At 48.1% G+C, this 27,857-nt stretch overlaps 2 protein-coding genes and 2 non-coding genes across 4 annotated transcripts; 1 reads left to right on the top strand and 3 right to left on the bottom strand.

Moving 5' to 3' along the window:
- Window positions 1-523: 523 nt before the first annotated feature.
- On the top strand, window positions 524-17,741 carry ACAT2 (acetyl-CoA acetyltransferase 2). Its single transcript, XM_029944279.1, has 9 exons — window positions 524-660; window positions 1,245-1,379; window positions 4,990-5,171; window positions 6,308-6,425; window positions 14,188-14,328; window positions 15,216-15,338; window positions 15,925-16,079; window positions 16,641-16,751; window positions 17,330-17,741. Exons 1-9 carry the CDS (start codon window positions 606-608, stop codon window positions 17,498-17,500), a joined length of 1,191 nt encoding a protein of 396 aa, XP_029800139.1. The 5' UTR covers window positions 524-605; the 3' UTR covers window positions 17,501-17,741.
- Window positions 17,637-27,713, bottom strand: TCP1 (t-complex 1). Its single transcript, XM_029944278.1, has 12 exons — window positions 27,474-27,713; window positions 26,526-26,611; window positions 26,197-26,325; window positions 24,910-25,007; window positions 24,427-24,537; window positions 23,910-24,091; window positions 23,408-23,534; window positions 19,702-19,877; window positions 19,231-19,354; window positions 18,733-18,925; window positions 18,286-18,449; window positions 17,637-17,944 (listed from the first exon to the last, which is right to left on the bottom strand). The coding sequence occupies exons 1-12, from the start codon at window positions 27,535-27,537 to the stop codon at window positions 17,728-17,730; spliced, it is 1,671 nt and encodes a 556-aa protein (XP_029800138.1). The 5' UTR covers window positions 27,538-27,713; the 3' UTR covers window positions 17,637-17,727.
- LOC115297328 lies at window positions 19,041-19,169 on the bottom strand. The gene has a single exon (XR_003911414.1). It is a non-coding gene; the product is annotated as a small nucleolar RNA SNORA20 (small nucleolar RNA).
- Window positions 24,614-24,753, bottom strand: LOC115297333. The gene has a single exon (XR_003911419.1). It is a non-coding gene; the product is annotated as a small nucleolar RNA SNORA29 (small nucleolar RNA).
- Window positions 27,714-27,857: the final 144 nt, after the last annotated feature.

The raw sequence follows: 27,857 nt of genomic DNA on the forward strand, positions 1-27,857 counted from the left end.
ACCGACCTGCGCACACATCCAGCGCTTGGGCTGATCCCACTCCGCAGGAGAGCGCGAGAGTGCGAAGGGTTTGCACCGAGATCCAGGTAAAAACCCCTAATGATAATTATTGGCCCCAGAAAAGCAGAGAGGAACTTTCGATGCCACGAGAGCGAAAGCACACAACAGAACCTCCCGCAGACCTGCAGCTGGCAGGATTCGCGCCCACATTCTCGCCACTGGGATTCGAGTGCTGGGTGAGCGAACGTGGGTACTATTCTGTCACCCCCACTTTTCACCAACTCGCGAAACACCCCACCCGCTCCCAAAACAAAAACGTCAAGACAAACTACAACACTGGGATTGAATGTTCAGATAAGGGTCCCAGGCGGGGGCGAGGTGGATTTCGGTCCAAGGTCCGTGGTCCTGCCCACCGCCTCGATCTGAGCGGCCTAGCGGCCTAGCGCCCTGGGCTGTTGCGCCTGCGCCGTGGCGCCCATGGGTCGTGAGCGGGGCTGTCCGTGGCTCCGCCCCCCGGAGAGGCACGTCAGCGGCTGTGCAAGGCTTTGCCTCACTTGCTTGCAGCGCCCGGCCCGCAGCAGCAGGAGAGATTGTGGTGCGGCAGGATGAGTGCAGGATCTGATCCCGTGGTGATCGTCTCCGCGGCGCGGACCGTTATAGGTAAGTGGCTGGTGGCGGCCCAGCCTCGGGAACCCCAGGATCCCTGGGACAACCTGGGACCCGGCACCCCGCGTCGCCCCCCAGCCGGCCCGCGGGCAGCCTCGCCCTACTCCGCTTTGCGTGCTCTGATTGGATCACCGGGTAGAACCACCGGGCCGCTCGACTCTCCCATTGGCTGGAGAGGGTAAGCGCTTTCTCTAGAGTCCTCTGATTGGCCAGCCCTAGGAGAACCGATGTCAGCCCCCTGTGGCCACAGGGGTGGGGTTGTTGGGTGGCGAGAGGAGGGTCACGGCGGTGAATGGAGGTTCAGTGAGAATTGCTGTCCTGGGCTTAGGGCTGTAGAGATTTCAAAGCCCCTGGGCGCGTGAGACCATCGCTCCCTTTTGTTAGGGAAGCCTGGGCGGCTCCCATCTGACAGCGCTCGAGATCTGGATGCGCAGGTTTCCTGCGCGCCCGCGGTTTCCTGGTGCTCTGGCAGCTGTCCGCGTGGGTCTCGGCTGCTGAGAGTCACACAGGCTCCGCTTTTACCCGCACGAGCCGCGCTGGGCGCCCCCCTCATCGCCCCTGCTGCCCTTCTGCCCTAGGCTCCTTCAACGGTACCTTGTCCACCGTCCCTGTCCACGACCTGGGCTCAACGGTCATCAAAGAAGTCCTGAAGAGGGCCGCTGTGGCTCCTGAAGAGGTGTCAGAGGTCATATTTGGACACGTTTTGACCGCAGGTAACTCCTCAGAGAACCCGTTTTGACCGCAGGTAACTCCTCATAGAACCCGTCTGAGGTCAGGTTTATTGGAAACAACCCATCAACACGCCCTTGCATCCCCGCTCCCGAAGCTTCAGTTAACTCCAGAGAATTGCCCGCGGCGCTCCTGCTGTGGCAGTCCCTCTGGCAAGCCCCTTCCAGTTTAACACTCCGAGACTGTCATCTGCGTTTCCAGATGCACGTAGGCTGGACCCCCGATACCCCGCCCCTGCCTTTTCCTTCTTTAGACCCAGGGCCAGCCTCACGCATCAGAGAGTACCCGCGGCCCTCCCTAGTCCCCTCAAATGTACGAATGTGTGAACTCCTCCTCTGTGTCCTGCGCTGTGCTACTGCCGGGGACGGGCACCCGTGAGGTCCTTGCCCCGGCAGTCTGCTCCCTTCCAAGCTGGCTGCACTTCCTGCTTCTCACGGGGGTGTGTCACTCCGTGGGTGGGGACAGGTGAGTCACCCGAGTGCTCCTATCTCCCTTCTGGTTCCCACTCCATCTGCAGACCAGCGACAGTTCCTATTACTTAATAACCAGATTTATACTCACTCGGCAGCATAAATCCTAATTATTGCTGGTGGTAATTAGCAGTGCTCACCTGCAGCCAACTTTTGTCCTTCTCCCCAGACCTGGCCCATTTTTGTAGTTCCTCTTCCTAATTCTCCTTTCACAAATTGTGCCTACTGATCATAAAGTTGGAGCCTACCGCTTTCCCTGGACTCTCCAAGGGCTTTGAGATCAGCGAGTAACACTCGCAGACTGGAGGCCTCCAGCCCACGCCCTCCTTCCTTCCCAGACCCACGATTCAGACTTACTTCAGTTGCCCTAGGGTACTCCGTGCATCTCCCATGGTTTCCTGTTCTCTCTTCCCCCAGTTCTCTTCTATCGTATCTCTACATAGTTATAAACAGACAATAGCGACGGTTAATGAGAGCCTGCTGAGTGCTGGGCCTTTAAAGCATGGTGCTTACTGCCTTCATTGCTTTATTTAATCCTGTCAGTTAAGTCTATTGAATCATATTATCTCCATTTTGGAAATGATAAGTGAGATTTTGAGAAGACAAGTCACTTCCCCATGGGCACAGTTGGCAGTGGAGCTAGCATTTGAGCCCTCATCTGTCCTGCTTCTTGAGCCTAGACACCCTCCACGACCTTATAGACATATTTAACTGATCCTTCAGCTTGGGATAAGCAGTGTTCGTTTCAGATAGTAAGCCTCATTCTCGTGGAGCTCATGTTCTGCTAATTGCTAGACCATTAATTATGTTTAGCACTCATTTCTTACCTTTTAAAAAAATTTTTTTAACATTTTTATTCATTTCTGAGAGACAGAATGTGAATGGGGGAGGGGCAGAGAGAGGGAGACACAGGATATGAAGCAGGCTCTAGGCCCCAACCTGCCAGCACAGAGCCCGATGCGGGGCTCACACTCCAAAACCATGAGCTCATGACCCAAACTGAAGTTGGACACTTAATCGACTGAGCCATCCAGGTGCCCCACACTCATTTTTACCTTGAAGATGGGGATTATGGATAAATACACAATGTCTTGATGAGGGAATTATTTACTTAAATGCATACGTAATTCATTGTAGCTTAAAAAGCAGGAGCCTCAAAAAATATTGTCTTCTTTATTAACTAGCATTAACTAGCTGTATTTAATTTAGAGGTATTTTGATTCTGACTTCCTGTATCTGTGTTTAGCCTCAAGGCTGCCAGTCTAATCCCAGAGAAAGATCACTGTGATGAATATAATCTCTAAATTTTTGTCCGTGACCCACTGGCAAGCTTTTCCCAACAAACTCACTGAACACAGGTTAGGTATGGGTCTATCTGAAATTTACAATATAGTGACCACTGTACACACACTGATCCTTTGGTAATAGACACTTAGTACTAAGAATACTTGAAACTTTCAACTCCGTTCCCTTCTCCGCTACTTTATATGTTGCGGGGGACCAACCCAGGCACCACAGTCGAAAGGTCCCGAGTAGGAGGTTGGTGTAGGCGAAAATATCTCTAAGAAAGAACATGAACAAGACAGACAAGACAGACGAGACAGACAGAGTGGATGGTGGTTGGTAAAACCCACACTTTATTAAGATAGCCAGGGTCTTATATACCGTAGGTGATTACATCATTTCTTTAATGGTTACATAGTTCAAAGTCCTTGAAGACATGCTCCGGAAAAGGTCATTCTTATCAGTAAGTAACAGGTTTAAGTCATTGCAAAAAGAAGAATCCCCTAATAATAGTCTGGTTCCAAACATGATAAGCCTGAAGAATTCATGAGGAGATATACATTCCTTAAGGCCCTTCATTAGTTATTCAAGGGTGGGATGCTTATCCTTAAGCAAATCTTCTGGGAGAGGTTTATGTTTACTCCCTACAGCCTTAAGCAAATCTTTTGGGAGAGGATTATGTTCACTCCCTATAGTAGACAAAGAGCCAGAAAATAAAGTAAATCATAGGATGAACAGAAGCCATATGTGCGGTCCAAGAGGCAAAATATCGTTTGAGGGTTATTATTGCCGACTGGGCCCCAACAATATGTGTGATATATTTCTTTCTTTTCCCTGAGGAACAGTTCCCACAGTTGAGTTATACAATGGTATTTGTCAGTTTTAATTGTATACATGTCTTGTTACATAACCGGTTAACCATGTGTAATGACTATCAAGCAAGGAGAGAAGCACTTATCAGAGATTTTCTTCTTTAAGTAACCCTCTTATTGTGTAAGGCATCTTGAGCTATGGTCATGGAAGCACGTGGCCCTCGTTAGAAACATGAATAATGCCCAAGTTCTGCCCTGTTTCTAGGAGGGGGCATGTGCTGGGGCCCCTGGGTAGCTCAGTTGGTTAAGCGTCTGACTCTTGATTTCGCCTCAGATCACAATCTCATGCTTTGTGAGATCGAGCCCCAACTCCAGCTTTGTGCTGACCGTGCAGAGCCTGCTTGGGGTTCTTTCTTTCTCTCTCTCTGAGCCTCCCCTGCTCATCTTCTCTCTCTCTCTCTCTCTCTCTCTCTCTCTCTCTCAAAATAAATAAATAAGCTTTTTTTTTTTTTAAATAAGGGAGGGGCCCCTGGGTGGCTCAGTCAGTTAAGTGTCTGACTTTGACTCATGTCATGATCTTGTGGTTTGTGAGTTCAAGCCTCGTGTCAGGCTCTGGACTGACAGTTCAGAGCCTGGAGCCTGCTTCAGATTCTGTGTCTCCCTCTTTCTCTCTCTGCCCCTTCCCCAGTGGAGCTTCCTCTCTCTCTCTCAAATATAAACATTACATTTTTTTAAATAAGGAAATGTGTGCTTATTCAGACCCTGTTGAAAGATCAAGAGGAATGTTTCCTTCTTAAGGTATTAATAATTTCCTTGTGGAAGAGGAAACGTACATCTATAAAATATAGAACAACGTAAGATAATCCTCATTCAAGGGCTAGACTGTGGCAAGGGTGAGGTGTACACAGGCCTTTTCTGTCTGGCTGGGAGTGTGGCTTGGTTCAGCTTGGCTGGGAAGTGACAGTAGCCCAGGGAGACATTTGTCGTTCTCTTTGATTGCTGAGAAGGCTCTGTGTTCCCTCTTGCAGGTTGTGGGCAGAATCCTGTTCGACAGGCCAGTATGGGCGCGGGAATCCCCTTCTCTGTGCCAGCTTGGAGCTGCCAGATGGTCTGTGGGTCAGGCCTCAAAGCCGTGTGTCTTGCAGCCCAGTCGATAGGGATAGGGGACTCGAGCATTGTGGTTGCCGGAGGCATGGAAAGCATGAGCAAGGTAAGGCCCTGGAAGGTGACGGCTCTTGCAAATGGCTCTGGCAAATGAACTCGTTTTGCCATAGCAGAGTTACCTGACGCAGAGCGGAGCTGAGGCCAAATGGTAAACAAAGAAAAAAAGGATTCAAGCTCGATCCCTACCTGGATGTTACTTACTCTTCCAAGTTGGATGGGAAATCCACATTGAGGCAAAAGCCTGCCAATCAGTGGGATTGGAACACAACTTATGTTTTTGCTAAAGTGTTACCAAAGCATGAAATATGTCCCAAATTAAACCTGTCACATTAGTTGGTTGGTATCCTTGGTCTTAAATTTCATTCTCATTGTACAGAAAAGTAAAAAACAGATGTTTGCACTTACTGTCCTGCCCCTGACAAGGAGGACCCCAGGGACCAAAGTGTGTTGACCGTTTGGAGAAACAGAGTGTGGGAAAGAGGGGCACTGAGTGGTGCCCTTCTCGAACGGGTTTGCCCGGCACAATTTCTTTCCCCAAGAAATCCCTCAAATTGGCATGGGAGTGAAAAGGAAAAAGTGCATTGCCAGCTTCCTACAGGCAGTTCAGGGTCTGACCTGGGGACCCCTCGACAGGACCGATTCAGCCCAGCTATTGTGAGGCCCAGGAGGAGGTAGGTTGAAGGTAGCAAACATCTTCGGAAAGACTAAATGGACTTTTCTTTTCTTTTTAATTTTTTAATGTTTATTTTATTTTTGAGAGAGAGTGAGAGTGGGGGAGGGGCAGAGAGAGAGGGAAACACAGAATCTGAGCTATCAGCACAGAGCCCAATGTGGGGCTTGAACATATAAACCGTGAGATCATGACCTGAGCCAAAGTCAGACACCTAACTGACTGAGCCACCCAGGCGCCCCTAGACCAAATGGGGTTTTTAAGGAAATAGGACACAGAATGGGTAGATTTGGTGGTAAATGGAAGTAGGTGGGAAAGCGAGTAACAGCTTCCCAGGGGTGGGCAGGATAGAGTGGTGTGCTGATTCCCGGGGCCTCCGGGCCCTGGGTGGGGAGAGGGTCACTGGGCTGACGAGGTGAAGACTAAGGAACCGCTGGGTAGTGTCGAGTGGGATCCTGAGGAGAGGACTGGTGACAACCAATCCTAAATCCACTTGTATTTCTTGTTTCCAGGCTCCTCACTTGGTTCATCTGAGGAGAGGAGTCAAGATGGGGGAAATGTCGCTGACGGACAGTATACTCTGTGACGGGCTCACCGACGCCTTCCACAGCTGCCACATGGGGATTACAGGTGAGGCCGGCGCAGCCGGAGACAGATTGTAGAAGGCTTCTAAAAAGGTCGTGTCGTCACCAGCTTGGCAGGTGCTCTCCTCTTTAGGGGCAGGGACCACGTCCTCATCCCTTCGTCACTGACGGCAGGGGTAGTTTCACTCGGGCGAGCCCCACTGAGGAAATAGCCTGTGTTTCCGCCGTGACTCCTGATTAGGGCAGGATGTTAGAGACGGGCGGTGCTTCGGGGCTCTGATCAGCCCCCCCGTTCCACCTTATGAACAGACCAGGGCCCCCCAACAGCGGCTTTGTGGCAGAGGCGGCATCAGAGTGAGCGGTACCCCTGGCTCCTTACACCGCATTCTTTGCCTTGTGTGACCTGGTTTTCGATGGTTGTCTGCGGTTCAGGCCGGGCAGCTGGAGGGTCCCCAGGAATGCTGTCATTACTCATGAGAGAGTGGGGAAAAGAACAAGGGTCTGAGCACAGGGAACACTGTGTATAAAGGGAGCAGAGGGAAGCCCAGGCACCTTGTCACTGCAAGCGGGAGCGGCGGCGGGGAAGGCTGGGAGCGCGGCCGGACTGGGGGAGCCTGTGTGCCGGACCCGGGTTTTACCACGGTCCAAGCCACAGTTTCTCCCAGCATGACAGTCCAGCTGTGTCACCATCACCGGAGGCTGTCGTTAACAATCCAGCTCCCAGGCCCTGTGCCAGGTGTTCTGGCTGAACTATGACCTCCCAAACTTCGTATGTTGAAGCCCTAGCTAGCCCGCAGGACGTCAGAGCGTGACTATGTTTGGGAGTTGGCGCCTTTTAAGGAGTAATCAAGTTAAATTAAGGCTTTTATCATGGTCCCTAATCGAATCTAACTGGTGTCCTTATAAGAAGAGGAAGAAATCCCAGAGATGTCAGCACAGAAGAAAGACCATGTGAGGGCACAGCGAGAAGGTGGCCAAGGAGAGAGGCTTCAGGAGAAAATGAACTTGTTAACACCTTAATCTTGGACGTCTAGTCTCCAGAACTATGTGAAATAAATTTCTGTTGGTTAGAAAAAAAGAAAAAGGCTCAGGCCATGATGTAGGAATTAGTAAAGACTAGACCTCCTCATATAGACAAATATAAAACTGGTCAAAACATATCAAGCAACTGTTTTCAAATATTAGCCAACAGTCATATAAGACTGAGATCCTTTTTTTTCCCTCCCAACTGGGGCCTTTTTCCATGAGGACCTTCCAGAACCTTTTGTATTACCACATCGGGCTCAGCCCCAAGTGCCCCATGGCTTGGCCTCTTGCAAGCTCCTGGCAGGGATGATGTTGGGAACAATCCAAATTGTTCGGGAACATGTCCTGCCCCCTCTCTCCACCTCTAGACAAAAGCTGGCGCTCAGGGAAAGGGCCTGCCTCTCCAGTGCGCTCGGCCCCGCAGTAGGGTGGGGGTGGGGCAGTTGCCAGGAACTGCCATTTCCTCCGGGCTGTTGCCCCTCCCTTGCGGGCACCTCCTCCGCTCCCCGACAGTTCTAACAGCCTGAGGTGCATTGCTTCCGTACAAGGCAGCACCAGCGGCCTTCCCCACGGAGCCTCCATCTGATGCCTATCAGCTCCTTCCTCCCATCGGCCTTGGGAAACCCTCCCTTCTAGACTAATATAGAGGAGCGTGTTGTTTCTCTCTGTCTGGTGCTCGAGCTCCCCATGGACAAGGTACAGGGAGTCTACCCGGGCTCGGAACGGCCCTACGACTTGGTGTGGACCAGGATCCGGACCTCTCTGCTCCATGCTGAGCCCTCACAGGCAGTCAGGATTGAGCCGTGTCTTAGAGGCATAGCCTGCTGACCGTTCTCAGTGTGTCCCCGTCGGGAGCTTGGCTGGCACTGGCCAGGGAAAGTGCTAGGTCCCAGGTGTAGGCATCATTGCAAATAGTCGAGATGGATTTTTGAAGATTCCTATCAGGGTGTCAGGACAGCCTCAGGTTCCTTGTTTCTGCCTTGTGTGCTCCTACAATGAGGGAGGGTGAGTTACTGGGAGCATCTCGCTTTTCTCCCCAGGGTAGTTTCTTGCCCTGCCTCTGAGGTCCCCTGCCTGAAGGGCTGCTCCAGGGCTCCCTTAGATGAGAGCGGGGGACTCCCACTCTGCAGCCAGCACGGTGCCACCACCCACACCAGCGCTGCCTCTGCCACGGCTGCAGTCTGTCACAGACTGAGAGTTTTCTTTTTAATTTTTAAATGTTTATTATTTTTGAGAGAAAGAGAGACAAAGCACAAGTGGGAGAGGGGCAGAGGGAGGGAGACACAGAATCTGAAGCAGGCTCCAGGCTCTCTGCTGTCAACACAGAGCCTGACATGGGACTCGAACTCACAGTGAGATCATGAGCCAAGCTGACGTCAGACACTTAACTAACTGAGTCATCCAGGTGCCCCAAGACTGAGATTCCTGAAAGAAGAGAAAACCCCACTATCCCTGACTTTCTCCCTGGGGGAATGGTCATTGAACTAGGAGGCAGAGGTCAGAGTCCGGAGCTGCTGGAACATCTGGAGTTTGTGAGGCAGAGCACTGCAGAGAAGGGAGCTAGAAACTGAGCCCCGAAAATCCCCATAAAGGCCTCCTAAACCCTTGGGTCAGATACTCCGTTGTGTGTGGGCAGGGACCTACATGTAGGGTCTGCTGGAAACAGCTGCAAGGGAGTTGTGAATTGGGAGACTTGGGAGTTCTGACCAAGCAGAGCAGAAGCTTTGCTGAACCCACTGGACACTCCCATGGCCTCCCCAGAAAGTCCTCAGTTTAGGGTAGCCCTAGCGTAAGGACCACCAAAGACCCAAACTAATAAGCTTTGAAAAAAGTTTCAAAAGGATCCGTATGATCTGCCAGCATGTTAGCGGGAAACTCAGTACCCTTGCTTAAAAGATCATAAAATACAGATGTTCAACAATAGAGCGACCATAATGTCCAACATACAATAAGAAATTTCTAGACAGTCACATAAGTAGGAAAATGTAGCCCATAACCAGAAGAAAAAACGGTCAATAGAATCTGATCTCTACAATGACAGACACGGGAATCAGCAGACAAGGATTTTAAAGGTGCTGTTTTACCTGTGTTTATGGGTATAAAGGAAAACATGACTGAAGAACATGTAGGGGAAACCTTAGCAGTAAAAGGGAAAATACACACAAAGAAGTAGATGACAATTAGAACTGCAAAGCCCACATTCTGAAATGAGAAACCCACTGGATGGCCCTCATGGGAAACTGGAGATGGAAGAGAGGGTCAGTGAATGTAAGGATAGAGTAACACATACAGCCTGAAGAGCACAGAGAAAAAGAGAAAAGAATGAACAGAACTTCAGGGATCCATGGAACAAAATAGACTGGACTAACACACATGCAATAGGAAAGAGAATGGAGGCAGAAACAATATTGAAGAAATACTACTTGAAAATTTCCCAAATTCTGTGAAAAATTCAAATACTAAGAAAGATTAAAAAAAAAGTTGCACATCAGCAAACTAGTAAGACTACTGAAAAAGAAGGTAAAAATACAGAAATTGGGGCCCTTGAGTGGCTCAGTTAGTTGAGCATCCGACTCTTGATTTTGGTTCAGGTCATCATCCCAGGGTCATGGGATCGAGCCCTGCATCAGGCTCCACACTGAGCTTGGATTCTCTCCCTTTCTCTGTGCCCCTCTCTCCTGCTCGTGCTTGCTCGCTTTCTCTCTCTTACACTCTCTCTCCCTCTCTCTCTCTCTCTCTCTCTCTCTCTCTCTCTCTCTGTTTCTCTCTCTCTAATTAAAATAAAAAACTATAGAAATCCAGCAGACAAAAACTATATATTTATGGGCATGGACAAGAGAAAAACAACATGAATGCTGGATAACTCCCCAAAAACTGTGGAAGCCACTGGACTAAAGGGCTCAAAGAAAATCCTCAGCCCAGAAGTCCACATCAAGTAAAAATATCCTTCAAGAATTAGAGTGAAATAAAGACCTGCTTTAGGTGAAGTGAAATGAATTGGTTGCTGGCACACCTACTCTACCAGTAATGCTAAAGGAAGTCTTGAAATCAGAGGAAAGTGACACCTGATGGAGACTCAGCTCGGCAGGAAGGAGTGAAGATGAGCACACATTGTAACTATGCAGGTAAACAGAAGGGGTTTCTTTGTTTTCCTGTTAATTTTTTAAAAAGACATGGCTGTTTATTATTTATTTAAATTTTTATTTATTTCTGAGAGATACGGTGTGAGTAGGGGAGGGGCAGAGAGAGAGGGAGACACAGAATCCGAAGCAGGCTCCCGGTTCTGAGCTGTCAGCACAGAGCCTGGCGCAGGGCTTGAACTCTCGTACCGTAAGATCAAGACCTGAGCTGAAGTTGGACACTTAACCGCTTGAGCCACTGAGGCGCCCCAGGACATGGCTGTTTAAAGCAAAAGGTGTAGCACTGTATTGTCGGATTTACAGCACGTGTGGTTGTAGTTAGAACTAAGGATCAAAGAAACTAGATGTATCCTGTCACAAGGTTCTTAAATTTTATATAAGAATTAAAGCACTAACTCTAAATAGACTGATAGGGTAAGCCTACGTGTTGTAATACCCAGTCACTAAAACTATGCAAACAGTTACAGCCCCATAACTACCGCAGACTTTCTCCTCGAAATTGACAAGTTGGTCCTAACATTTATACGGAAATGCAAAGGACCTAGGATAACCCCCCAAACAACTTCGACAAAGTGAAAAGTAGAATGAATTACGTCGTCTAATTTGAACACTTACTGCAAAGCTGTGGTAATCATGACAGTATGGTTGTGGCCTAAGGATGGGCAAGTGGGCCGGTGGCGTGGAGTCAAGTTGAGAAACTGACCCAGACTTGTGATGATTTTCAACAAAGGCGCCAGTGTAGTGGAATGCGGAAGGGAAAACCTTTCCGGTGAGAGGTGTGGAACAAGAGGTTCCACAAGCAACTTGGAAAAGATGACCCTGAGCTCTGGCCTCACACTGTAAACAAATATTATTTGGGATGAATCATGGATCTAAAAATAAAAACCAAAGAAGTCAACATAGAATAGCTTATAAACCTGGGGGTAAGACAACACTCAGAAGACCATAATCTTAGGAGAAAAATTAGATAAATGATATTTCAAAAATTAAACTTACCATCATTAAAGGCACTATTAAGAAAACAAATCACCAATTAGGAGAAAATATTCACAATACATATAGGAATTTATATACTACTAATAAAAAGACAACCCAATTGAAAAATGAGCTAAAGGGGAGCTCGGGTGACTCAATTGGTTAAGCTTCCGACTCGATTTCGGCTCAGGTCATGATCTCACCATATGTGGGTTTAAGCCCCGCATGGGGCTCTGCACTGACAGTGCAGAACCCGCTTGGGATTCTCTCTCTCTGCCCCACCCCTGCTCTCTCTCTCTCAAAATAAATAAGAAAAAGAAAAATGAGCTAAAGATTAGGCACATATTTCACAGAGGAAGACAGATGAATGGCCAATAAGTGCAAAAAAAGTACTCCCCATTATTTCAGGAAATGCAAACTAAAACCTCAGGAAGATGCTGCTCTACACCCACCAGAATGATGAAGAGTAAAATGACTGGACAGTGACAAGGTCATGGAGCAACTGGAACTCTAATACGTTGCAGCCGTAAAGTGGTACAACGATTTTGGAAAAAGATTTGGCAATTTCTTTACCAAAGACACGTGAAAACGTTGATCACTAAAAGCTTTGCCCAAGCAAGTTCATAGCAGCTTTATTCATAAGAGCCAAGACCTAGAAATGGGTCAGGCGTCCATCCACAGGGGAATGCGTAACGACCACTCGGCAGTAAGAAGGAACAAACGGCGGTGACCTCAACAATCTGGGTAATATGACAACAATGCTGAGAGCAGACACGGAGTTGCATTTATGGTGAAAGAAATCAGAATATTATGTGCTTCAAGGAGGGGGAGATGGGTAAGAGGCATGTGAGAACTTTCTGGGGTGATGGAAATAGTACATGTATGGGATATTTAGTTGCATGCAGTTGTCAAAACTCATTGAGCTCTACACTTGTTGATGCCCAGCCTTGGTTACGGGAGCAACAAGAAAACAAAGCACATGCTGCCCAATGGCTTCTGGAAGTTTTTAGTCCACAAGGTCAAGCTTGAAGTGCTGCTAATGCACTTACTGCCCGGAGGCTGCTCACAGTGTCTCCTCCAAGAACCACAGAGCCGCTGTGGAAGGAGTGGGCCTGCTGGCCACCAGAGTCCCCAAGTCCAATGCCAGGCTCTGCAGCAAAAAAAATGAATACACAACTTACGTGCACACCGGGTTTGTGTTAATAAAACCATAAAACTACCAAAAATCAGTGCTTAGAGCACATGGGGGCATGTCAAAAGGGCACAGGCGCCAGGTTAGAGGATGCCCACTGCCCCAATCCTGAACAGTTTGAACATCACAATAAGTAGTGGTAGTTACGGGTGATGTAATTTATTAAATGAAAGAAAAATATTTGCATCCATATTGACGTCAGCACGATAAATGGAGGGAAGGAAAACGCCAGTTAACATGTACACAGGATGGTTGGAGTTGGAAAATCACAAACACGAAAAGTAGCAGGTGAAATTTGATGAGGAAGAAGGTATTTTTTGGCAACCTCAAAGTAACTTCCCATTAGTTACTGATAAGTTATAAATGGAAGAGTAGTAACTTTACAGTGTAGAGACACTGTAAGTGATGAAAGCTAACAGCATCTGAGGTAAGCTAATACCACGGGTATCCTGATAAGATTCACTGAGAAGAACACGTTCGTGGTACACCTGCTTTTCTACAAAATCTTAATCTAATCTTGAGGAAACATCAAGCCTGAATTGGAGGAGCGCCTGAGTGGCTCAGTCAGTTAAGCCTCCGGCTTCGGCTCAGGTCAGATCTCACCTTCATGGGTTCTAGCCCCGCGTCAGGCTCTGTGCTGACAGCTAGCTCAGAGCCTGGAGCCTGCTTCTGGTTCTGTGTCTCCTTCTCTCTCTGCCCCTCCCCCTCTCATGCTCTGTCTCTCTCTGTATCAAAAATAAATAAAACATTAAAAATTAAAAAATTAAAAAAATAAATTAAAAAAACAAACAAACCTGAATTGGAGACATTCGATAAAAGAACTGGCCCCTGCTCTTCAAAGAATCAAGGTGAAGAAACCAGAAGACAGTGTGAGGAACTGTCCCAAATAAGAAGAAACTGGAGGGATTAACAGTGAGACAGTGCATGGTCCCAGGCCTGAACATACAAATTTAGCTACAAAAGACATCCCTGGAACAGCAGGTGAAACTTGAATCTGGACCAAGAATCAGATCATGGTATTGTATCAATGTTAACTTTCCTGGTTTTGGTAGCTGTGGTTATGTAAGAAAATGGCCATTTGGGGGAAATATACAGGGACATTAAAATTTAGGGATAAAAGGGCATGATTATACATTTTTCTCAAATGGTTCATAGAGAATGGTAAACTAAATGGGGCAAAAAATTAGAAATAGTTGGTGAATCTGCCTAAAGGAAATTCTGAAAGCTTAAAATTATATTGAAGGGGAAAGAGAAAAGGAAGGAAACAAAGACATTGGCTTCTACGATTTACGGCAACCCTTCCCAATTTTCATTGCCAGTGGGAGGCAAGACGCCACACAACACTGTCACGGCCCATCCGTGAGCCCGCGTGTGCTGGGCGCTCAGTGCTCGTTTACACGTGACAGACTTGAGCTACCAGGAGCCAGTTCCTGAAAATGTTTCTTTTGCTTTATTATTGTTATTTTCTTTCACAGCTGAAAATGTAGCCAAACAATGGCAAGTGAGTAGAGAAGATCAGGACCGGCTTGCAGTTTTGTCCCAGAACAGGACAGAGAGTGCGCAGAAAGCTGGCTATTTTGACAAAGAGATTACACCAGTTTTTGTATCTGGAAAAGGTGCGTATCTAGATCCTAGTGGTTTAAAGAGCAGCATGCCTATTTATAGGTGAGAGTAATAGTCCAGAAAGTAATATAAAGGAATGTTTATACATTGGGTCTTAGCTATGTCTTTCACGTTGCAAAGAAAAGATTATCTTGGATATATCTTAAAATGGTGGGGCGGGGGGCATGATTATGGGGTGTGGGTGGGGGCATGATTACGGGGCATGGCGGGGGCCATGACTAAGGGGTGTAGAAGGGTTAAGAGCATGGGACCTGCGTCAGCACTGGGCACTCTTGGTCCCAGAGCTGCACACTGTTCTGTGGATCTGGCTGGTTCCATGTGAGTACCTGGAGCGTCGGCTCGTGGTTATTAGGAGGCAACAACTGTCCCTACAGGCTACTTCTCCGAAGTGAACACTCGTTACCTCCTGTCTGTTTCTGTACACATCGATACGCCATGTATGTCTTGAGGGTGGACCTTCTCGGGTCCCTTGGCTCTTATCTAATATGGAGAGCGTCAGTCAAGGAGCTGTTACTGGTAACTGTTCGGTTCCCTGTTACTGACATCACTTATGTCCTGGCCTCAGGAGACTGGCTTTCACGCTCCCGGGTCCAGTAGGTTGTAACGGGCCAAGTCCTACCCCCCACACCTCCAACCTTTCACACAAGAAGCTGCCTTCCTCAGAAGGGGCTGTGCATATGGAGAACTCTCAAAAATGTCTCTTAAGGACAGTGCTCACAAAACACACGGTTTTCATTAGTGTGTACTTTCCTTTTGGAATAAAAGTTTTTTTTGATAAACCTTCCAAGTATGAATCTTGATGCGTCAGGTCTTTGGACTCCACTAGCACACTGACTGCCACCTCTGTTTTAATCTTGGGTTATTGCTTTTCCTTGTTCAGTTCTTACCGAAGTGAAAACAGACGAGTTTCCTCGCCACGGGACCAACATAGAAGCCGTGTCCAAGTTAAAGCCTTACTTTCTCAAAGATGGAACCGGAACGGTCACCCCGGCTAATGCCTCAGGTTAGATTTCCAAGGGGCAGTGGGGGGCGGGGGACCGTCTGCTGCTGGATCCCACCAAGTTCATGCCTTCTTCATTCAGTTGTTTTTTATATACAAATTATCCTAAAGCCTTTCATTGCTTCAAGGCAAAAGGTAGTTTCTCTGTATTTGATCATTCCTAAGTGTTTACATTTGAGACTTAAGGTATATATGAAAGAATGGATTTGACTTCCTGACACCCTCACTCGACATACGTGAAAAGGCAAAGCAGGGAACCCCCGGATTTATCTACTACCTCCATGCTTTTCCAAAACCAGAAGCTCCCAGTACCCCCTGCGAAATGATTATTTCTTCCATTTCTTTTCTTACCCTCCCCTGCCCCAGCCCTTTAATTTTTCCACTTTGCTCGGTTAGAAGGTTCTGTGGTCAACATGTCATATTACCAAACTTAATCATTTCCAGTGACACTGTAAGACAGGAATTACAGCAAATGACTTTGCCGAGATGTGTTAAGAATAACTTAACACATGTCTTCAGGTGTCAGAGAAAGCAGACACAGGTCTGTAACTCAATGAGCATTTCAAAAATGCAGACGTTCCTGTTACAGGAATCAATGATGGCGCTGCAGCTGTGGTTCTTATGAAGAAGTCAGAGGCCGATAACCGAGGGCTTACACCTTTAGCACAGATAGTTTCCTGGTCACAAGTCGGTGTGGAGCCTTCCATTATGGGGACAGGACCGATTCCGGCGATAAAGCAAGCTGTGAGTCTACTTCTCAATGTTAGCACCTGTTCTTCGCTTTGTCGGTAGAACGAACCTCTTTGGGACCAGACCAACACCCTGGAACTCCCGATTACACCCCTCTCTCCTTACGTTCCGCCCTCTGTAAGCCTTGGCTCAGCTCCTCGCCACTCCAAACTGCCAAGACGGAGCCTTGTTTTGTTTTCCTTATCAGATCCCCTTTGCTTTCCCTTTTACGCAAGCCTTACATGGGCTTCTTCCTGAAACCTGCGTGTCCCGCCTCCTTCCCCACTGCAAAGGGCAGCCAAGAACATTTGGGTCATCTGCCTTTTAGGGGGAACAGATAATCCCTTAGGTCATCTCACCTGTATGTAACATTTTGCTGCTTCAAAACTTTAGAATCTTCAAGGGATGTCTTATTCTTCATTTTTTAGAATTGGTGTCACCAAGGCAAAATGTGGTTATCACTAGGCTCGTGCTGGAACCACAAAGCAATCTTTCAGTGTCCACCTACTGTTCTACTACAGTGAAGGAAGATTCCACCTGAGTTCTTAGACCTCTGTTCCCTTGTCTTTCCTTTAGGTTGCAAAAGCAGGCTGGTCACTGGAGGATGTGGACTTATTTGAAATCAATGAAGCCTTTGCAGCCCTCTCTGTTGCAATAACTAAAGAACTTGGACTAAACCCAGAGAAGGTAAATGCGAGCAAGCAGTCCTGAGGAGAGTTTGCAAGTGAACGCAATGCAATTTTGATCGTAAACAGCAAAACCCACAGTATTAGTTTCACAGGATCCCTGGTATTGGCCACCGTTAATGGGGTGGATCTCCCGCTAGGACTGGGGAGATATTTTGTTGCTTCCCAAGGCAACCCCCCTGGATTCTATGTAGTTTACTTCTAACACGAACAGAGGATTTAGTCAGGGTGGATGTCACAGGGATAGAAGTCCGTTCCTAAACAGTTAAAATGGAGGTGGAATTTGAAAGGATAGTTTACTAAGGTGTTAACGTTAACACAGTGAAGATAATTTAAGATTTTTACCCAGGGGGCGCCTGGGTGGTTTCAGTAGGTTAAGTGTCAGACTCTTGATTTTGGCTCAGGTCATAGATTCACGGTTGTGGGATCAAACCCCATGTCAGGCTCCACACCCAGGCTGCTTGGGAGTCTCTCCCTTTCTCGGCCCTTCCCCACCTCACACATTTCCAAATAATTTATATATGTAAAGATCTTTGCCCTGTGTCCACAAAATAACGGTATATATTTTCCCCCACTTAGGTCAACATTCAAGGAGGGGCCATAGCCTTGGGCCACCCTCTTGGAGCATCTGGCTGTCGGATTCTTGTCACCCTGTTACACACAATGGAGCGGAAGGGCGGGCATCGTGGTGTGGCTGCCCTGTGCATCGGGGGTGGGATGGGAATAGCCATGTGTGTTCAGAGAGGATGAAATTGTTAACCAGTCATGCAGAAGCTAAAGTGAAACCTGCCCTCTTCTTAAGCTAACAAGGTACTAAGTTATAACCCGTGAAGCCAGAGGACCAAAGTGAGGATGGAAACCCACCTCACTCTCATGAGAACCCAAGGCCGGAGAGCTCAGCATTTTTATTAATGTGTAGTACTCGAGGTACAAGATAACTGCATCTTAACATTGTCATAAATAAAAGAGAAAGGAGATCAGTCATCAAGGGCCCCCGAGTGAACAGCATCTTCATAACCCCCGTGCTTATCATCTTTGCTTTCTGGGTGTAACTTGATAAGATCATCAATTCGAAGAATGGTAATTGCAGCTTCCGTTGCAAATTTCAAACTCTTAACTTTCACTATGGTTGGTTCAAATACTCCTGCTTGCTTGTTGTCTCGAGGCTTACCATTGACCAAATCAAGACCAATCCTGCAATTAAAAAAAAAGTGATCTCTTACATAATGCACACCAATGCCATCCCATGGCTTTAAATCCAGCTTCCCCATTCAAATGTGAGTTACTCCTGGGCAATGCTGGGACCTTATGATAGATCCCCAAGACTCCAGCAGTTAATAACCCCCTCTGCCTCTGTGGGACCGATGTGTAAGGTGGAGGGACGGCCCAGAGACACCGGCAGAGGCTGGGAATCGGAGGTGCTGACTAAAATACACCAACGCTAGGCACTAGTCATCATCTCCCATCATTTCACACAAAGCTAAGGCCCCACACACGAGACAGAGGACAACGAACGAGCGAAACTGTATGCTCACCATTTTAGATTTTTGCGTTCTGGGTTAACCTGGGCCTCGTTGTGGAAAGCTCTTAACTTGGCAACCAGATCCGTGGAGTCTTGGGCAGCGTTGACGGCCAGCGTGTTAGGAATAACGAGCAGCGATCTCGCAAACTCTGCGATGGCGAGCTGCTCCCGAGACCCCTGGGCAGGCAGACAGCGAGGGTCTTAGAGCCCGCAGCAGCAGCAGCGAGCCCCGGGCAGAACCCGAGCAGGCGAGGGCTCCAGGCGGCCTTTGGGCTGTCGGCGCAGAGCCCGGGGCAGGGCTCCTTCCCACAAACGGTGAGATCACGACCCGAGCCGAAATCGGGAGTCAGATGCTCAGCGGACCCAGCCACCCAGGCGCCCCATCAGGGAAGGCAGTGACAAAATGCCAAATACGGTGCCCATGCCCTTCCTGAAAAGAAAGGTTTCTAGATGTTCTTACCATGCTGGTTGCGTAGTTTTCGAGGTATATGGAGAGGGCTGCTTCTACGGCCCCTCCGCCAGGGACCACGGACTTGGACTCCAAAACCCTCTTCACCACACACAGAGCATCATGTAAAGAGCGCTCCATCTCATCACACATGAAATCATTTGCCCCACGTAAGATAATTGATGCAGACGTACGAGCCTTCGTGCTGTTTAAAACAATCAAGTGAAATTCTTAGTATTTTTATATAGTAAATCTACACAGACATCCACGCCAGCACCTCGATCGAAAATCCTGGTCATGTGGTTCGTCTAACGCGGCAGCGATGTCTGGGCCGCGCAGACGAGATGGAACGGTCACTCCACCTCCGCTGACAACGGCCTACGTTGTTGTCTCCCACGCGTATAACCGCTCCGGTCACTGGAAGACCGGAGCAGCAAATCAATGGGAAGGCGGTCCGTTCCCGTACTAATAAAACCTGTACAGCTCTGGGACTTAGAAATCGGCTCTTACTTTTTGATCAAGATCAGCTCATCATCGCAAATTCTCTCCTGTACCACCTCTTCTGCTTGTCCCAACATCGAAGCTTCAAAAGTTTCTTCTCCTTCCAAATTGGCCAGGGTCGACAAGACAGTTGCTATGAAGATAAGGTCAAAGATTACATACGGTATTTCCCCAGGAACAGGTTAGATGCTGTCCCAAATTCGGAAACGTTTAATGATAAGAACAAATGTATAGGGAGACCGGCATCACACAAACCACTGTCCCTTTATCCTAACACAGAACCATGCATAGCCTTCTGAGGTCAAGAAACTCAGTAAGTTAAGAGCTTTTCCAGTAATGTGAAAAATGCTTCTGGGAGACGTACTTGTAGCCTAAGGCATTAAAGGAGTAGGAGTAAGAAGTAAAGAAAAAACCGTTAGTGAGGCCATTCATCCGCAGAGACACGTGACCACCGCAGCTCGGAGTCTGCAGAGGACTTACCTCCAGAAGCTTTAGCGATGCGTTTCAGGTCCCTTTTTAAAACTCTTCTAACTGCCATGGCACCTGCCTCCACGAAATACTTCAGACACATGTCATCGATTCCGCCGGTGGTTAGGATGACGTTGGCACCAGTGGCCAGGATCTTCTGGATCCGCTCCTTGGTGATATCGGATTCTCTACAGAGATGAAGTATTTGGGGAATAACCTGAAGTTACCTTCTGTCTGGTTAATCTAGTTCTATTTCCATTAAGCACTTTACGTTAAGATAATTGCTGATTAAATTACAGCATTCTTTCCCTTCTGTGACTAAAATTTAAATCAACGTAAGGAAAAGTCTAAGAAATTAAAAATTGCCACTTAGACGCCCCCCCTCATGTGAGTTCCTAACCAAGAACCGTGATAAGAAAGAACAGCATCTCTGCCTTTTAGGATCTGGCAGGGAAATACCGTCAACCATACTCTGGAAAAGTGTTAACTACTCTGGGATGCAGAGGTGATAAGGGGCAGGATGCAGCCTGTCAGCGGAGGCGTGGGAAGCATGAAGGTCTGGAGTCGAGGAGCCCCGAGAAATGACCAGTAGGAATGGGGTGCCCGGGCGGCTCAGTCCATGATCTCGCATTTCATGGGTCTGAGCCCTGCATCAGGCTCTGTGCTGACAGCTCAGAGCTTGGAGCCTGCTTCGGACTCTGTCTCCTCCTCTCTCTGTCCCTACACCACTAGTGCTCTATCTCAAAACTGAAAAAAAAAAAAAAACTTCAAAAAATTTTTTTTCATTAAAAAATAAAAAATGACTAGTAGGAACTGAAAATGAAGAACCTTTTGTAGAGATAGATGTTAATGAGACAGGCTGTTAAGTTTAGCGCCCCAATTTATTATTATTTTAAGTAGATGCCACACACAAAGTGGGGTTTAAACTCAATCCTGAGATCGAGTCACATGCTCTACTGACTGAGCCAGCCAGGCCCCCCAAGAAGTTTAATATATTTTTTTATATATTTTTTTTAAGGAAGCTAAATATTTTTAAATAAGTATCATCCGTGCTTTCAAGAGGATCCCCCGATATCAATGTGGGCCCTGCACTGGAAAGATGGGAGGAGTGAGGCAAGGAAGCGGTAATCGGAGATACAGGAATATATCTGATGTGAATAGATGGTCTTGAGAGGGAAGTCTCCCCGTTTATGGCTTGGTGACGGGGAGGTTCAGCCAGCGACCCCTGGAGCAAAACACACACTAATACGTTGGGAGCAGGACGATGAGAAAGTAGAGTTTGGTTTTCTTTTTCTTTTTTTTAATTTTCTTTTTAATGTTTTTATTTATTTTTGAGAGAGAGAGAGGGAGAGTGAGAGAAACACAGAATCTGAAGATCGGCTCCAGGCTCTGAGCTATCAGCACAGGCTTGAGCCGATGTTGGACGCTTAACTGACTGAGCCACCCGGGAGCCCCTAAAGTTTGGTTTTCAAACGACGCGTTTCAACCCCTGCATTATTCAGGCAAAGCTGCCAGGATGCGGGCAGACATAGGGCACAAATCACAAGCAAGCTATGGGGAAGGGACAGATTTGAAAAAGTCAACATATTACAGATTACAGAAACTATTTCACTTCTCAAAAAATTTAAAAAAATAAGACAAAGATGACCGTCAAGGTAAAGCGCTCTATAAATACCGACAAGCGCTCTGGGCCAGACGCCGCAGGACGGGCAAGGGCCGTGAGGCCGAGCACATCCTTCAGGCTCTGCCTTCAGAGCTTCTAGTCCCAGTCCCGCAACCGCGCCGGCCCCGGGAGAGCAAGCACAGGGACTCCCGGCAGCGCGGCGTCGGGCGGCAGGGAACAGCTGCTCGGAGACGGCGCCCACACAAGGCGCTGGCCTCGGAAGGGCGGCGGTCACTGTGGCTGCTGTGCGGAAAACGGCCCAGGAGGGGACAAGAGAGAAACCCGGAGGAGCAGCTTAGCTGCCCCTCCATAGGGGCAAGACAGAAAATAGGTGAATCTGAGATTTAGTTTGAGGACAGACATCAAGTGGTCTTGGTGACAGGTTAGAAGGGAGAGAGGCATTTGGTACAGAGTTAGGGTATCTGCTGGCTTTCTGCCTGAGGGGCCCCGTCACGAAACCGCAGACTCACGGGCACCACCCCACGCTGTGTGAAACACCCGGACTCTGAGGCGTGGAAGCAGCAGTCACAGCTGGCCGGGGCTCAGGACGCAGCCCCGGAAGCCTCCACCCCAGAAAGAATACCCGGAGGCACGGGGATGACGAGGGGTCACGCCGGGGCTGCCCCCAGCACACACGGGATGGGACAGCGCCACACAGCTGCCTCCCGCCGCCAGTGTCAAGCGAGTTCAAGGTGGCTACTGAACTTTACCCTAGGGATGACCAGTGACCTCAGCAAATAGTCCTCCACTGGAGGACACACCTGAAAAGGGGCACCTGGGTGGCTCAGCTGGTGAAGCGTCCAACTCTGGATTTTACTCCGGTCATGATCTCACGGTTCCTGAGATCGAGCCCCAAGTCAGGCTCTGTGCTGTCAGCAGCTTCTCTCTCGCCCTCTCTACTTTTCCCTGGTAGCGCACGCTCCCTCAAAATAAACTTTATAAAGAAAAAAAGGAGGTAAGAAATAAAGTATCAGAAAACAGTTTTTGTATAAAATACTTAAGACAGCCAGCTGTGGAGGGACGGGGAAGAGCAAGGAGCCGCTGGGGCGGGGGACAGAGCTACAGGTGGCTGCGAGGGGAACCGAGGGACAGGAATCAGTAGCTGAGGACGCAGCCTGAGAACCGTTACTCTCCAGGGACTGACTGGCCTCCGCTGGAAGAAAGGACACTTTGTTATTGGGCAGAAAAAAATACACATGCAGATCTAAAAGGCAAAAAGCAAGCCTGACTTCTGACAGAGACTTCTTGTAGGTCTGGTTCAGTTCCCGTTTTTCCCATTTTAACAAACCAACTAAAAATATGTGAATAACGGGTCCAGGGTCTAGTGGAAGGAGGCAGTCAAAATCCAGGGTAGCGGTCAAAATCTTGCTCTGGGGCATGCTACCGGGTCAGGAACGGCGCCGGTGTGCCCTGGGGCCTGGCACCCAGGGGGCATGCAGGGCACGCTACACTTAAGGAAGTACGCTCCTGGGTAGATCTGTGACATTAATCACTCAAAACCGAAACTCTATATAGTTTCACTGAAGTTGTATCACCGCATGTCTATCTCAAAACACCAGGTCACTACATTTTCTAACTTCCCAGCAAGTTTGAATTTGGTTAAAAATCCTAATTTTTCGGGGCGGCCAGGTGGCTCATTCAGTTGAGGGCCCAGCTCTGGCTCAGGTTATGATCTCAGTTTGCTGAATCTGAGCCCCCGCGTTGGGCTCTACATGAACAGCTCAAAGCCTGGAACCTGCTTTGGACTCTGTGTCTCCCCCTGCCCCATCCCCTCAAAAATAAACCTCAAAAACAAAAACAAACAAACAAACAAAAAAAACAAAAAAAACCAAACTTTTTTAAACTGTACCTTTTCTAGTCCTCCAAGACCTCCACAATTTAAAAAACCCAGCCGCACGATCAGCCCCTCTGCTCCCCGGCAGCCGGCTGACTACTGCCGTTACCGAGGAGGTGTTCTCGCTCCTCAGGGTCGTCTTGGTAACTCGTCACCCGCTCGAACAAAAGCGTAACTTACAGACACCTCTTTCAAAGGTCAAAAAAAATCTTTGAACGTACCTCTGTCGAATCTGGTCCAGTTTTTCAGGGTCTGTGATAACCACCTGTACGCCAAGCTTCATTTTTGTTTTCTGCAGGCTGAAGTCAAGGCAAGCAATCTTTGCGTTCACTATTCTCTTGGGCATGCCTGCAAGCGAGCGTCATGTTCAGCCTCTTTAAGTGAACGGTCACGACGGCACATTTTATAAAATACAGATATTCTTAAAGCATAATAAAAAATTGCAAGAAATGTTAAATTATATTCTCTACAAAAATAAAGATTTATGTAACATTTAACATAGAAACAAACTTTTATGGCCTTTATATGTACTTTAACTTGCATTTTTCCTAAGCGCTATGTGCCTAAGCTAGACAAGTGAAACTAAAAAGTGACGTACTATTTCCTTTATCTTTGGGCCTTACCAAACTGTCAAGTGCAAGTGTGGACAGCCACCGAAGGGGGTACGGTATGGACCCCATGGAAAGCAAACTCTGAACCTTTAGGACCGAATCCGGGCCTTACCCTGGGATCCCACCACACAGTTGAGGGCGTAGCCGCCGACGAGCAAGCTCTCCGTCTGGCTCCTCCCGTGGGCTTTCAGAATGTTAACGGAATTGACAGGATAGCGAGGCTGGCCCCTGACGTCTGTGTACTTAACTGCGAGTACGGCGTCCACCACCATGTTCGCGAAGAAATCACCGTTTCTAAGCCAACAGTTAAGGAGAACAGGAGGCATGGGACGGACAATGCGTGCACAGCCCACGAAACCCGGAGCAACTCCAGTACACCTCCTCGCAGCCATCTCATCGAAGAAACAAACGGTAATTCTGCTGTCAAAATGCTAGAATATTACTTACAGCTACCGGCGATTCCTACTGCTAGTACACACTGTTGACATCTCCCTCCACCCCGCTCCCCGGAAACCCGGAAAGGCAAGGAAGGCAGCAGGCAATTTCAATACAGCGTCACCCGGGACAAAAACTTAACAAGATCTCACTCTTAAGAAAGCCTAAACTGTAGCGAACCCTCACAAGGATACATTCCAATGATTTTGGAAGACATGGAGGTCTTAGCGGCATTGATCAGGCAGTCTCTCCCGAGTTCGTCCGTGTTAATAATCAGATTCTCACTGATGTACCGCACAGCTTCCCTGTTTGAAGCGTGTAGGAAACAAGTTATAAACTCACTACTCAAACTTTATCACACGTCAAAACGTCATCGGGACCAACGTTCTGTTCAGCCATTTCATATAGGAGGAGGACACAAATAAATCCTCCCTCTTCAGATCATGGCAGTTTTAATCTATCCCATAAGCATAGCCACCAAAATCTATTATTGGGAGAAAATGTGGTAGTCAAATGGGAAAAAAAAGATACTAGCCCTGTTTCTTACTCAAATATTTCTACTAAACTATGGCTTTTTCAAAATAAATTTAGTCATTCGTAACATTTAAAGAACACAGAATTTTTACAAATATAGCGCCAGATAACGTAAAATTTTTACTTAAGGCAAACAATCTTACTTGCAAGCAAGTCGATAGCCACTGATAACGGACGTGGGGTGAATCTTCTGTCTGACTAGCTCGTCAGCGTTTTTCAGAAGCTCTGCTGCAATAATGACCTGTTGGGGAAAGACTCGCGCTGATGGGCGTCTGACAACACGTGCTTCTAGAAAACAGCCCTGCAACAACGGTCAGCTAGTACTGAATGGGGACGACGACTAACTAGTTACTGGAAACCTGGAAGAAAGAGAACTGCACACAGCGTTTTACTTAGCTGCACGTGGCCGACGCAAATAGCCAGACAGCCGTTTGGCCAGTAAACCGGTTCAGCCGACAAACGGGTGAGAACTGCAGCCCCGTTACCTATGAGGAGTAAGCGCCTAACGGGAGCCAAGCAAAGAAAGGGGCTACTCGAAAGCTGCATACTAGTTTAGACTACCACCTGATTTATCTTAAAAATCATTCCTCTAGGGGAACCTGGTGGCTCAGTTGGGAAAGCATCTGACTTCCACTCAGGTCATGATCTCGGAAGCCCATGGGGTTGCGCCCCGCGTCGGGCTCTGTGCTGACAGCTCTGAGCCTGGTGATTGCTTCAGATTCTGTGTCTCCCTCTCTGCCCCTCCCTTGCTCACAGTGTCTCTCTCTCTCAAAAATAAACATTAAAAAAAAGTTAAAAAAAATCCTACTTCAATTTTCACATTCCCATTTTGAACTCATGAGATTCAAAATAAAACCTTTTTTTCTTAAAGTCAGTGACACTTCTTCCCTAGATAAAGAGAAAGTTTTATGTACTTTTAAGTTTCAGGTGATGAGAAGATAAAACTTTTTAGTGAAACTATTTTTAAAAACCTGTGTATGACTGTGTATGATGTACAAATATCGTTGTGGCTGAAGAACTCAGGAAAGTGCAAATGGGGTTGGCGGGGGAGAGGGGGTGGCTGAGAGAGCTAGACGGAGAGACAATCCCAAGCAGGCGCCACGCTGTTAGCACAGAGCCCCACCCGGCAATGTGGATCTCAAGAACCATGAGATCAAGAATCCGAAGTTTAAATGACTGAGCCACTGGGGGAGGGGCCTGAAAATCCAGTGGACTGCATTAGCTCTTAAGTGTCTTTCCTCTGAATTGTACAAACTACAAATCTTGGTTTTCAAATTGTCTATCCCAGAAACCAAGTACATTTTCTCCCCCTTAAGTATGCAACTTATTCTTGACCCGGAAAGAATGACTGACTTATAGCTTCACTTTGTCAAAGTCCATTTTAGGAGAATAACTAGTCTCTAGCCGTCTACCAAGAACTAATTACCTACCACGGAGGTAGTGCCATCTCCCACTTCTTTGTCTTGCAGATCCGCTAGCTCACAAAGAACTTTAGCTGCAGGATGTTCTACCTCCAATAGCTTCAGGATGGTCGCACCATCATTAGTGATGGTTACATCCTAAGAAATTGGCAGGAAAGAAAAAAGACAACACAATCACTTACAGACAGAGAACAGCCTCTAAATTAACACAAATCCATGTTATCACCTTTGCTGCACCTTCCAATACCAGCAATATGATAAGAAACGATAATTCATGTAATATTTAAATTAAGAACCATCATTTCCCTTTAACAAACACGACACGTAAGTGTACTTACACCAATATCATCCACCAACATTTTATCCAAGCCAACTGGTCCAAGAGAACTTTTTACAATATTGGCAATAGAAGCTGCTGCCATAACTGTAGAAATGAAAAAAGAAGTTTTAAAAATGCACAGCTCCAAGTGACAACCATTTCAGCCTAAAGAAAGTGACACCAACAGCCTCTGGACTTTCCAAATCTACAAATCTTTCCAAACTACTTAAAGCGGTATGATCCGGAAGCATCCCTGACTTCAAAAGTGTCCACGCTCTCTACTAAACAGCAACCAATGTCTTAATTCGTCTTGTTTGTCAGAATAACCTCACTTTCAGGATCACTTACACTAACGTTCAACTTAGATTTCGTCAACCAATTTAACGGTAAAAACCTGTCGGCGGTAGGTGGGTTAAGAATCGGATGTGGACATCCGGGCACCTAGCATCTAATGCGGATAATAACCCGTGGGGTACAGCGGGGCAAGTCATCTGGACTGTGGCCATTTCTCATCAGTACAACCAGCAGTCACAACTAGTGTTTTCTGGCTAATAGCCCTAAAACGAAGCCCGAAGGCTGAGATACATCTTCTCCGGGTTAGAATCGGAACATAGGAGGCGCCAGGCACCCGGACCAAAGGGGACTCGCGGCGCGACCGGCACGTGTCAATGCGGGCGGCAGGTTTTTCAGGCGGAGAAGCGCTTCTCACCTCCCGGGCCTGGGCATGTACCGCCAACCACGCGCAGCGGGGCAGTTCTCCAAAACGTGCTGGGCTCTCCGAAAAGCCTCCCCTACGGGAGTATAGGGCGCTGCCGCCCCGCCCCACCCACAAACATGAGACCCGGCCCTCTCCCAGGAACAGACGAGGAAAGAGCCAGCTCCGCTGCCCCAGCCCAAGCAAGGCGGGCCGGGATGGGGCCGGGGGCCGCTCCGCCGTGGGCCTGGCTGAAGCCTCGTTGGCCCTTACCGTTCTGGGAGCGGATCGCCTCCCCGGTGCTGCGGTCTCCGAACACGGACAAAGGCCCCTCCATCTTCGCGGCGGCGTGCACGTCGAGTTTCTACCTCACCGCGGGGAACCAGCGTCTGGGTTCCTACGCCCGGCGGCGGCCACAAGAGCGGTGGCGGCTACGGCGTGGAACGGGCCCGTGCTAGGCCGCGGAGACTGCTGGGAACACCGCTCCCCCGGCCCGGCCGCGGGGCAGGGCGGGAAGGAAGGGAGGGGAGGGAAGGGAGAGAAAAGTGCCGAAGACCAGGAAGTGAGGAGCCAGAGGGGGCGGGTTCGGCATTTTCGTCCAATTAGAGAACGAATGAGAGGGGCGCGAACGCAGGAGAACGGAAGTCAGGCTTCGGG

The sequence above is a fragment of the Suricata suricatta genome, chromosome 7, assembly GCF_006229205.1.
Source record: "Suricata suricatta isolate VVHF042 chromosome 7, meerkat_22Aug2017_6uvM2_HiC, whole genome shotgun sequence".
Classification (NCBI taxonomy): domain Eukaryota; kingdom Metazoa; phylum Chordata; class Mammalia; order Carnivora; family Herpestidae; genus Suricata; species Suricata suricatta.

What these genes read in the sequence shown, in the direction of transcription:
- ACAT2 (XM_029944279.1), top strand. Translation starts at nt 606, where the DNA reads ATGAGTGCAGGATCTGATCCCGTGGTGATCGTCTCCGCGGCGCGGACC. An exon ending in CACCCCGGCTAATGCCTCAG is followed by an intron (nt 15,339 to 15,924) that starts GTTAGATTTCCA and finishes TTCCTGTTACAG; the next exon opens with GAATCAATGATGGCGCTGCA. An exon ending in TTCCGGCGATAAAGCAAGCT is followed by an intron (nt 16,080 to 16,640) that starts GTGAGTCTACTT and finishes TCTTTCCTTTAG; the next exon opens with GTTGCAAAAGCAGGCTGGTC.
- TCP1 (XM_029944278.1), bottom strand. Translation starts at nt 27,537, where the DNA reads ATGGAGGGGCCTTTGTCCGTGTTCGGAGACCGCAGCACCGGGGAGGCG. An exon ending in GAGATGGCACTACCTCCGTG is followed by an intron (nt 25,008 to 26,196) that starts GTAGGTAATTAG and finishes TTTCCCCAACAG; the next exon opens with GTCATTATTGCAGCAGAGCT. An exon ending in CATCGCTAAAGCTTCTGGAG is followed by an intron (nt 19,355 to 19,701) that starts GTAAGTCCTCTG and finishes TTATCTTCATAG; the next exon opens with CAACTGTCTTGTCGACCCTG.